A 12613-nucleotide genomic window follows, 5' to 3' on the forward strand; every position below is an offset into this window, starting at 1 on the left:
GAAAAAAAAGCTTACTATCTCCCAATTGATTGAGTATGGTAGTTATATTAGGGAGTGGGTACCGGTCGTCCCGTAGTGTCTTATTAAGTGCCCGGAAGTCCAGACAAAGTCGTAGTACTCAATCTTTTTTTGGCACTGGGATAAGTGGGGCATTATAGGGTGATTACAAAGGGCGAATCACACCCTGTTGCTGGAGCGATATAAGTTGTTCATTTACTCTGTCATGATAACTGATAGGAATGTTATATGGACGCCTGTACACTACTTCATCAGTGTTTTGCTTGATGGTGCTTAAAAAAATAGGGTGTTACTGTTAATGGTTCTTGTTCTGTGGAAAACACTGTAATATATTTATCTATTAAGGACTTTAAGACCTGATTATTTCTCTTCACTAAGGAATTTAGCGTCAACAATTTGATAGAGGCTTTTCTTCCTTACTTCAAGCTCTGGGGGCTTCAAGTCTGTCTTAACTGTGTCAGCGGTCTGTACACTAGATACTTGTGGCAGATCAGCGTATTGCTCATGAGTGACAGGCTTCACAAATCCTAGCGTTGTATTATCATCTATCTTTACACTCACTTTCAATATTCAAATACGGCACAATGACATAAGATCTTTGATTGTCAGGTGAAGGGGTCAACTTAACTATCCCTGAGCACAAGACTCTAGCCTGAGGAGTACTAACACAAGGCTCAAATAAAGCTTCACTTGCCTGTAGTTGCGTCACTAGCGTTATGTAACCTGCAACAGATGCAAGCAGTTGCAAAGGTTCCTCTGCTTGGCAACGTGCGGCCTTATCTTCAGTGAGACTTTCTTAATTTCCATCTACATTTAGCTAAGATCCTTCACCTCTAGGTATAAGACATATTTTTCCTGGCATAATTGTATGGTTTCCCCTTCTATTATCAGTTTTAAGCTTTGTTCTTTTGTTCCTCATTTAGTTGCAATATTTTCAAAATAATCTCGTGTTACACGACAAATCAGTACTCAACACAATAGGAGTCGGCAAATCTACATCGCGTGTTATCAGTAAGTCTGGAAAACTACTTTTTCCTTCCATATTAACTTGTCTTTTACCGTCATTGTCAATATGGTATCTTTGCACAGAGACAATATTCACGGGTTTCGCTTCACATTCATTTACTGCGAGCCCTAATTCTTTAATAAATTCATCCGTTAAAACTCACACACGCTCCTGTTTCTAGGAGTGCTGCCACTTTTGCATATGTATTATCATGAGTAGTGCGATCTGCCTACCAAAGTTACTCTTGAGTTATGTTGATTATAGCCTTCTTTTCATTATTTTTAAGGTCACTCCCTTGCTCGTTATAGCCTTCATCTTATTATATTAAAGGTTACTCCCTGTTCGTTATAGCCTTCTTTTCCTTATATTTATGTGAGGCTGTTACTCCCTCGTTCGTTATAGCCTTCATCTTATTATATTAAAGGTTACTCCCTGTTTTGTTCTTCGCTCATTTTCCGTTTTTTTCCACTGCAAGTGTGCATATTTCTTTCTTTCTTTATTTATTATTCATTTATTTATTTAATGTTATTTGTAGTAGTTAACTGAGGGGCCTCCTCTTCCTCTGATTCTCTTACTGTCTTCATCTTCTTATTCACTATTGTCCATATTTTTTTTTTTTCATTCTTGACTTTTTATCCATTCCTCACACTTTTAGTATTTCACATTTTTTCTAGATCATACTCTTCAGATTCTTACCTGGGGATGGAGGGGAACACGGGCTCACAGGGCTGGTGGTGCTGCGGCGGCACAGCACCACCCTGTGAGGACTTTAGAAAGCCCGTGTCCCCAGGTAAGAAGTGAAGAGTATGATCTAGAAAAAATGTGAAATACTAAAAGTGTGAGGAATGGATAAAAAGTCAAGAATGAAAAAAAAAAAAAAATTCAAGCATATGGACAATAGTTAAGATAAATGTGTAGGTACAAACAAACCTGGGAGGCGGGACGCTGCCGCTGCCTGTCACCTGACACCCTCTCACTGAGGAGTGGATCACGGCGCCGGTGGAGAGAGACTGCCCATCCCTCTCCACTCCGCCCGGGAAGGAACTCATGAATTCTCGGTTGAGTCGCGTGTGCTACCCATTGCACTGCAGAACAACAGTGGTTGGCCAGAGTTTCCATTACCATATCGTCAAAGTCCATGTCCTCCGGAAGAACCATTAATTATATAATTAAATCGTCACTATTATTTCCGCCATTTAAAACGAGCAAAGCTTAATGAAAATAAGAGGCGTTTTCTCGTCAGAGTAAATTAAACAAAAGCACTGTAAGCACATGTCCCTGTTTATCCCTATACCGCTGCCGCGAGTTTTGGACCCTTCTTTTCTTGTATTAAATCAACTCTTTTATCACTCATTAATTACTCCATAAATGATCTCACCGTCTCGTATCCCTGGTAGCGTGATCCGGCTTAAGTTGTTATTGGAGACTGGAGTTCGGGGATAAACAAGGGAAAAAGAAAATATACATTTATTTAAAATTAAATGAAAGTAATTGCCTTACGCAATATTCTATGCTCAGACGATCATAACACTGACATATTCAGCAATGGATGCAACATATGACAAACGACATGTCTTAAACATAATACTACAATATGTGCTCAGTTGTTGCCAATAATAATAACACTCGTCGTTCCACAAGCAGAGGTTTGTATCTCTCTGCTTACATCACAATCAGTATGTACTCTCTTCACAAAATCCTAATAACACATTCCTATAGTATAATCTACTACAAGTCATGGAAACACCCAATTATACCACACCCAGTGGTTTTACCTTTGCTTTACATCGCAAACAAATAATCACAATCCTGTCCTACTCACAATCCTACTTCACATCTCCTACATTATAATCTCCAGGACAATACAGTCGGTTTCCCTTAGATTCTCGAATTTCTACTCACGATTAAGATCACAACAGCCATTCTCGGCTGAGTGAGTAGCAGGTCTGCTTCATGGAGGTATTATGGGAGGAGCCGCCATGACGTCACGAACGCGAAGCCAACGCGCTATTGGTCCGCTGTCTCCCCACCCCCCTTAGACTCAAAACATGTATCAGCTGATCCAGTAGACGCATTGAAAGTGCATACAATCCCTGCCTTTTCTGAGTGTAGGTAGGAACAACCCCTCACATAACTATTGCTTAATGACACTTTCATAAGCAGGTCTGGGTGCGAGAGGGATTTAGGGGTCTGAGTGAGCTCCTGATCTCCGTCCAAGGGCACAATGCATTCATGCTAGAAATCGAGCAAATAGGGTACTGGGATTTATTTGAAGGAGCCAATAGAAGGAGCAATAGAAGCGCCGAAGTCTTCCTCAAACTATATTTAGTATTAGTTAGACCTCATCTTGACTATGTGGTTCAGTTCTGGTCACCTGGATATCAAAATGTTAGAATCGGTGCAGAGGAGGATGACTAAGATGATTCAGGGGTTGAGAAACTTGCCATACGAGGAAAGACTCAAAACAGTTAAATTTGCATTCTCTAGAAAGGCGAAGGGTGCGTGGAGACATGATCGAGGTTTATAAATGGATGAAGGGCTTTAATAAGGGGGATAATTATAAGGTTTTGTTGGTAAGAGAACCGGGTAGGACACGAAGTAATGGGTTTAAACTGGATGAATTCAGATTCAACAGGGACGTAGGCAAAAACTGGTTTACTAACAGAGTGGTGGATGACTGGAACAGGTTTGCAGTCATGTGGTGGGTGCCAATACAATTGTCACATTAATAAATAGATTAGATAAATTCATGGACAGCGATATTAGGTGGGGTTAGATACACGGGAGCTTAGGTTCAAAGGAGCTGCCTTGTACACTATGTACAGGCCTACCGGCCTCTTGCAGACTCCTACGTTCTTATGTTCATATGTTCATATGGCTGTACGAAAAGGGAACGTAGTGGTTCTACATCATTTCACAGGTGAGTTGAGAACTGTATAACCAGATAGGGCTACATATGATAGAAATCTGCAGTTCTGTTGTACACTGACATTGAGATTACCAGGCGGCTGCCAGGGTACCTGTCCTCGACCCGGGCTGAGCTGTATGCCATACTTGAGGCTCTCCACACTGTAGCAGCTTTCCGCAAAGATGTATACTTGTTTGTTGATAGCCAGGCTGCATTACATGAACCTGTGTCCTCCTCCCCTACAGACTGTGATCTTGTGACTAAGTGCCTGACTGCCCTCCGTGCCCTTGAGGCCGCAGGTGCCACGGTCCACTTCACCTGGGTGCCCTTCCTTCCAGCACAATGAAAAGGCAGACTGCCTTGCTCGACGTGCCCTTCAGGATGACACAGTGGACCCTGACACTGACTATACGCTTAGCTATGTTAAGAATATAATTAGGGATTATTTCCATAATAACATTGCTACCCAACTCAGACACTGCTGTGACAATGGCAGCACCAGCAGCCTCCATTATGCAAGTGTCTCCCACCACTGTTTACCCCTATGGGCAACACAGTGCACCTCAGGATGTGGTAGCAATGCGTCTTAGGCTAGGCTATAGGTACTACTGGGAGGTTATTAACTCCCCTGTGTCTGCTGCACGCTGTATGCCAGGCCGAAGGACACACACTGCAACACTGTCATGGAATGCCGGGGCCCTTTCATTGTTTTTTTTTAAGCCACGGGACTGCCTTGACCTTAAATGTCGTTGATAATAGATCTACATTAAATATATAGGAAAATTTTATGTACTATTCATAACTCAAACCATCAATTCTTTTTTTAATTTTTCGTATAGATGCAAAAACAAGTGGTAAATTCCCCTTAGTTCCGCCCAGGAGATCGCAATGTTTTGGGTCTATCTGTCGATTGTAAGCTCCGCCCACAGACTCTGTAAGCTCCGCCCACTGGCTTCACTCGCCTGTATGGGGACGACGCGGGAGGGCACCTCCTGTTATAATACCTCCATGGTCTGCTTGAGGCGAGAACCAAGCACGGTCTACCCATACCACTGATTTCTAGGCCACATTTTTCTTTGCTTGAGGCGGACTTACATCCTTGACACGCCCTTAATTTTCTACATAACCAATGGCCAATACTTCCTGTCACACCCATCTGCTCGCTCATTATGTTGTATTGTTTTACTTTTCCTGCTATTCGTGAGTCAGTCTTAAGACACTCCCACAGTGATTTTTCTGTTAAATTATTGGCTCATAACATATCGCCACGACTGACGTCACGGGTCAGAGTCTTTTTCAATGGTTGTTCACACTTTCTGACCACGCCCACTGGGTATCTGTTTTCTGTATCTGAGTCTGGGTATCTGTTTTCCTTTACCCTCGTTGTTTCCCCTCTTTTGTACTTGAGATGTTTACACTGTTATATATGTCACCCTTCTTGTTAGTGTTTGTCCTGTCAGATGTTTACACAGTTGTATATCTCTCATTCCTCTCTGGGTATCTGTTTTCCTTTATCCTCGTTGTTTCCCTCTTTGTTAGTGTTTGTCCTATGAGATGTTTACTCTGTACGTTATGGCTATTCCTCTTGTTTGTTCGTTTTCTGGTTCCCGGCATCTCGCATACCCCTCCCCGAACTGGTAGGAAGGCAAAGAGAGACGCAGAGCAATAGAATCACCCGAAGACGGTCTCCTTGCAATATTGCAAGAGTGAGTAGCTACCCGTTGAATACAGAGCGAAATCCTTCACGATTAGAACAAGAGACGGGGACGTGTCCAGGGCTAACACACTGTCCTTAGCTGAAAAAGGGAACGGGACAATTTCGTGTGCCTCAAACACGTCCGCCGTCTGAAATGGAACATGAATGATTATGGCATCAGGGGTGAGGCTGGACTCAATCAAGAGGTAAAAATATTGACTCATGTCTGGGGTGAATAAAGGTCTGAGGCTATAATTTTGATACCCGATATGGACAGTCGTTCTCAAATCGTGTAGAGGGAACAAGGCAGGTGTGACTCTACCGTGCGCTGCATCAACCATGTTGCTAATAACCTGCTGATTTGCCGTTGCGACGGAGTTAATGACGTTTTCCAATACATGCAAGGCCTGATCTAGGAGGAGAAACTGATTCACCTGGTCGATCTGTTTGACAACTATGTTGATAACCTCTACCATCCTATTTGTCTGCTCTAGCAGTTCCTCAATGTTAGTATGCAATCGCGCAAGTGTTCTACAATTGGCGTTGATCACCCTGCGATTTCGAGCAGCAAAGGAAAGTACATGAGCGTAGTGGTCCCGCAAATCGCGAACGTCCTCGTCGGTAGCCGTACCGAAAAGGAACTTTGAGGCGGACCCAACGATGTTGAGCAACCCCCTCTTTACCCGAGAGTGAACTGAGTGAAAACTATAATCCATGTCTACCTCATCAACTTTTCCCTGTAAGAACAGAATCCTATCCTCCAGTAGTTGAAAAAGAGTCAGAGAGTTGGTACTAGAAGGTGCCTTTGATTTCCTAGTCTTGGTAGCCCGTATGGCGTCTGCCATGCCGAGTAGTTTTTCTGAGACTATCTTGATTGTGTCAGTTGTGTTGGTTAAGGAAGTATATGGATATTTTACGAGGAGCACATCTTCTATGAGGAAGACCTCTCCTATGTGTGCCGCGAGGGCACCAGGCTTCAGGTTGATGGGCGTTTTTGCAAGCAGGGAGCCGAGGGACAACAAGATGATCAGAAAACGCAACATCATGATCTGAAAGTGGTGGGAATGAAGTATTTAAACCCGTGGTCTCAAGTTATAGCTATGGGTGTTGGGATTATCTTGTTGAACATTTGACTCTAAGGGGGAATTACCAATATCAAGGTCCAAAGGTGAGGGAATTACTTTCAGACGATCACTGTGAACTTCTAGACTGACTCCACTATTCGACTCGAGAACCTCGAACCGATTTCCCCTGACATTCCGAACAACTCGGTAAGGACCCACAAATTTAGCCCCCAGTTTCGAACTCCTTTCCGCCTGCTTAATCATGACTGTGTCACCCTCTTTTAAATTCACCGGGACGGCCTGTTTGTGTTGTTTTGACATCATTTCAACCTTCGTAGCTTTTAATGTACACCTAACTTCTGAGTGTATCTTGGAAAACGTGCATCTGCTGTTGTGCGTACCTATCAATGTTGTAGAGAGGTTGTTCTGGGATTGTTAGGAGGTCGTACGGAAGACGTTTCTCCACCCCATATAAGATGTAGTAGGGAGACTTCCCCGTAGAGTCGTTTACCGACGTATTTATGGAAGCGGCTATATGCGATAGCCAATCCTCCCAGTTATCGTGGAGATCGTTCACGATAGGCCTGAGGACCTGTAAGAGTTTCCTATTAGCCCTCTCCGCCAACCCATTAGCAGCTGGGTGGTAAGCTGTGATGAAGGATTGCGTGATGTTAAACTGAGCGCATATTTCGCTCAATACTGAGTTCCTAAACTCGGTACCATTGTCACTCAAAAGAATTCGAGGAGACGAATGTGGACACAACACGTGAGTCACGAGGGCATGGGCCACGCGTGTGGCTGTCTTGTCCTTGAGAGGCGCTAGAACTAGAAACTTAGAGAACTGGTCGACGCACACCAATAAGTAGCGCGAACCATGTTGGCTCTGGGGGAGCTGTAATAAGTCTATATTAACAACATCCCATGGCGCCTCTGGTACTGGGTATTGCAACATAGGTGCAGGCCCTTTGACGGACCCCTTGTGCTTAGCACAAACGACGCAATGTGCGACATGTTTTTCTACATCAACCCGTAATGTGGGCCAGTAGAATTTTCGTCTGGTGACAGATAGCGTCTTGTCTCTTCCTGGGTGACCCGCAATGGGTTTGTTATGGACCAGCTTAAGCGTCACGGGGACGTATTTGTCTGGGATGACCAGTTGGCCTATAGGTACCGGTTTGGTTGGCCTACAAAGGAGGTTGTCCTCTGATAGGAAGAATTGTGAAAAGGGAACTGGCAATTTAGGAAGGTTTGATTCGTCTCCCGACTCGAGAGCGTAAATTAACCTGTTACACACAGGGGGGTCTCGCTGAGCAGTGTGTAGCTCAGGTGAAGTGAAGTTGTGGATGACCTCTGGGGTGGTAATCGCGCCTATCGGAATATTCCGAGATAAGGCATCTGCGACCACATTTGTTTTCCCGGTGATGTATTTTATCTCCGGATTGTATGCTTGGATCGTTAAGAACCATCTTGCCAGACGACCGTGTAGGTTTTTTCCCTTGAAAAGATCAGTTATGGCCGCGTGGTCCGTATACACCACAATTATGTACCCCATCAATATGTCACGAAAATGCTTCAGAGCCCACACAATGGCAAGAGCCTCTAGGTGGGTAACAGAATAGTTCTTTTCCGGAGCTGTAAGTACTCGACTGGCGAACGCTATCACATGCTTTTTGCCGGACTTATCTGTTTCCATTAGAGCGGCTTCTAGTCCACTAGCCGAAACGTCGGTACAAAGCTGAAAGGGGTCCTTGAAATCCGGAAAGACAAGGACCGGAGCCTGTGTAAGCGCTTTCTTTAAATCCTCAAAGCTCGTTTGTTGAGCTGGGAGCCACTGAAATGGTACGTCTTTCTTTAATAGATGGGTTACGGGACTCACGCGTGCTGCGAAGTCCTTTATGAAAGGCCTGTAATAACCTGCGACACCTAAGAAAGACCGTACCTTGTCCGCAGACGTTGGCTGAGGGAACTCGGCAATAGCTTTTATTTTGTCGTCCACTGTGTGGATGCCGAATTCGTCCACGACATGCCCCAAGAACTTGATCCGAGGCTTTAAAAATTCACATTTGGTGATTTTGAGCTTTAATCCGACCTCTTAAGTCTGTGTATTACTGCTTTTAGTGATTCCATGTGTGCATGCACGTCTTTACTTGCTGTGATGATGTCGTCTAAATACACATAGACAGAGTTGCCCAGCAAGTCACCAAAAATACTGTGCATTGTCCTTTGGAAGGTCAAGGGAGTTCCTTTGAGCCCGAACGGCATCCTCGTCCACTCATAGTGGCCATGAGGCGTGCTGAAAGCCGTTACTTCACGTGACTCGGGGGCCATGGGCAGTTGCCAGTAGCCACTGACCAGATCAAGACTCGTAAAGACTTTATTTCCTCTACCGAGACACATCAGAAGATCTCTAAGAACGAGAAGCGGAAAATGATCATCCACGGTCGCGGTGTTCACACGCCGGAAATCAATCATAGGACGATAAGAACCGTCTTTCTTTGGAACCAGAAACACGGATGAATTCCACGGGAAATTCGATTCTTTGATGACACCTTGTTCTAACATTTCAGAGATAAGTTGTTGCACGACCTCCCGCTGACTGTTTTACCTTTGCTTTACATCGCAAACAAATAATCACAATCCTGTCCTACTCACAATCCTACTTCACATCTCCTACATTATAATCTCCAGGACAATACAGTCGGTTTCCCTTAGATTCTCGAATTTCTACTCACGATTAAGATCACAACAACCATTCTCGGCTGAGTGAGTAGCAGGTCTGCTTCATGGAGGTATTATGGGAGGAGCCGCCATGACGTCACGAACGCGAAGCCAACGCGCTATTGGTCCGCTGTCTCCCCACCCCCCTTAGACTCAAAACATGTATCAGCTGATCCAGTAGACGCATTGAAAGTGCATACTTAATGTGGTGTTCAGCACACTGCGTAACTCCAAGCGGCTCGCCTGGTAGAGCAAGCGCCCCCCTATAATGTTCCAGGAGCTGGACTAAGGTTGGCTTAATTTCGGCATAATGTGCAACTTTTAGGAATGCCTCTAAATTAGCTGTGTCTTGTTCAGGAGAAGCCTGACACGCCGAGGTTATGCCTGAGACTTGGGCTGAAGGGTATTCAGCTGGTTCCGGGGCGACATTTCTCCCATACACTAGACACTGGCATAATCTAACACCGTGTTTTAAGGATACAGGGGATACAGACGTGTTTATTACCAATGCCTCTGCAAAACCTCCCTCCTTGACTGTCGCAAGAGTTACCTCCACCGTCACGCGGTGTATGTGAGGAGCTCCGTCGATACACACATCACTGCCCGTTGGAGGGGCGTTAGGCAAACGGATTTTAACAAGTTTTGCAGCACGATCCGGAACTATTTGAGGACCTTCTACGACTGCCGTTACTGTCCGCCACAAGTCTGCAATGTTTTCGTGTGGTTTGACCGTAAGAGGTGACACTTGGGCGGTGGCAGTCCCTGAGTCTGTGGTGGGTTGGTCATTTTCCCCTTCTGAGGGCGGGATTACAGGTGACAGAGGCGATGGATTTACCATCCCCTGTATGCGTCGGCCTTGATACACGATCGCGTTGCTTTCAGGGTTTATGGTTATGTGCAGGTCTTTCATGGCGTTTAATCCTAAGATCCCATCCACAGGTAAGGCAAACCTGCTAGAGACATAAAAGAAATCTCGAAAGGGACATACATTTACATGTAAGCTGACTGTTAGTGGTACTCGCCCAAGGATTCTCAAAGTGGTACCCGTCACGCCTACCACATTCAGGTCGTTCTCTTGGAGCGGCCAATTTTCCCCACTCGCCTGTCGTGTCAGTGACCTGTAAGCGGAGTCGGAGATGACATTGACTGTCGCACCTGTGTCAACCACTAAGGTGAGTGAAATTTTGCCCACCTTGCAAGGGAGGGTAATTATGCTTGTCCGTCCCAAGGCGGCAATGACGGAGTCAAGTTCCTCTCAATTAGTATTGTTCTGAAGGGACACTTGGATGTACGCCTCGGGGCTGTCACGAAGTCATGTCTTTTTAATCTGAGAAGAGGAGTGTGGTTTACTGTCCGCCGAGGACTTGTACTTCTGTTCCTCCTTGGCCTTTTGTATTGCAGAACAACTGTCTGAATCATGAAAACAATTCCCGTGGATAAGGCAAAAGGCAGCCTTCCGCTGATGGTTTGGCCTAGGGTTCCTGTGTGATGAATGATGCCCGCCCCTGTAACCTCCTGATCTCCTATCTGAGCCCTGTCTTGAATGTGTTGATTCCCTACGTTTCGCGAAGCAAGAATGTTCAGAATGTCCTGATTGTTTGCAAAAACTACAGGTGAGAGATGCCTTACTTTGTGCTTGCAATGCTGCGGCTGTTGCGAGGGGTTGATGGTGAGGGTGTTCCTGAACCTTGACTTCTAACTCTGAGACGAAGTCAACCAACTTCCCGCTCGGTTTGAAGGCCAAAGGAAGGGCAGAACGGCGGTTCTTCTCTGAAATATGAAATAAGTAAAAAAACAACTCGAAAGCTGTCTTCACCTGGTGCTTTTGCATACAGCCCCCTGGAAGCCAGAACGCGTCTTCTAGGCTCTTGACACAGTCAACCGCCAGCTGATTTGCCTCAATCATGGCGTCCCAAATCGGCTTTGTTGAGGAATTTTTTTGGAGGGACTCAACCGTGTGTGCCATCTGTCTAACGATGCTTGTATATATATATATATATATATATATATATATATATATATATATATATATATATATATATATATATATAAATATATATATATATATATATATATATATATATATATATATATATATATATATATATATATATATATATATATATATATATATATATATATCATAGACTTCACAACTAGTTGACGGGAAATCTCTTCAGTCTTGGCGCGCTGGCTTCGCGTAAGGGGCCGATTGTTATGGCGACTTTCACTGCGACAACTCAAACACACTCTGCGTTCTTACTCCGAATTTAAGTGGAAACAGGACGAAATCTTCAAGTTTTAGTGCATACAAGCAGGCAGGAGTGTCTCTAGAGTGATTTGGTCGAGGATTCAAGGTAACTTATATAAAATAGCACCATGCGTGCACTTTGAAAACGTTGTGTAAAAAATGGCAAATTTGCGTAACTTTAGGTTGAAATCTTTACGTAAAATGAATGATAACTGTAGGATAGTGAAGTCCACAGTTTTACGTATTAGGAAACAAGAAATGTACGTTTAGTTAGTGCCTACATGGCAACTCAGCTCAGTTCCCGCGTCGCCTAACTCGCCTTAGGCACGCAGTCAGCTGGGCACTTCCCCTCTGTAAAGGATTATCGCTGTCCTGCCTCTGTTTACTCGCCAAGTAAAGGACCTACAGTTATTCATCGTCTCTGTACCCTTCCCCACAACTGCAAGGATCCAGAGGACGATACAAGAAGACACAGAAGGCAGTGGATCGAGTGGAAGTGACGGAGGAGACACAAGATATGAGGACGCCGCGACCCCGTGGAGTAAACTGTGGAGGAGCCGTACTACGCCATCAGTGCAGTGACTCAGTGTTGTGTGCAGTGCAGTGGTGTGTTCAGTGCAGTGTGGTAGTGAGGGGGCTGTTCACTACGTCCTACGGGGTCGAGTATGTTTGCATGGGGAAGGCCAACTCTGACCCGACTGAGCACTCTTTCGGCAAGCGCCGCACCATGTGCGGCGCCAACTACTGGACGAGCGTGCAGAACTTCATGGTGAGCAACAGGTTGGCCCAGCGCCTGCATTTGCTGAAGCTCGTCGGGTTCTTCCCCGGGGACGTGCAGGCCGACCTGGACCGGGCCAAGGCACAGGAGAAGGAGGACGACGAGGTGATCTTGGCCCAGCTTGCCAGGGAGCTGGCCGACGACCAGCCGGACCCGCCGACGGACGAGTTGCTC

General features: G+C 45.1%; 1 protein-coding gene across 1 annotated transcript; it reads right to left on the minus strand.

Moving 5' to 3' along the window:
- Positions 1–1960: 1960 nt before the first annotated feature.
- Positions 1961–11363, minus strand: LOC127007225 (uncharacterized). The gene is made up of 2 exons (XM_050877929.1): positions 11040–11363; positions 1961–6677 (listed from the first exon to the last, which is right to left on the minus strand). Exon 2 carries the CDS (start codon positions 6672–6674, stop codon positions 5604–5606), a length of 1071 nt encoding a protein of 356 aa, XP_050733886.1. The 5' UTR covers positions 6675–6677; positions 11040–11363; the 3' UTR covers positions 1961–5603.
- Between the last annotated feature and the right edge of the window lie 1250 nt (positions 11364–12613).

The sequence above is a fragment of the Eriocheir sinensis genome, chromosome 35, assembly GCF_024679095.1.
Source record: "Eriocheir sinensis breed Jianghai 21 chromosome 35, ASM2467909v1, whole genome shotgun sequence".
NCBI lineage: Eukaryota > Metazoa > Arthropoda > Malacostraca > Decapoda > Varunidae > Eriocheir > Eriocheir sinensis.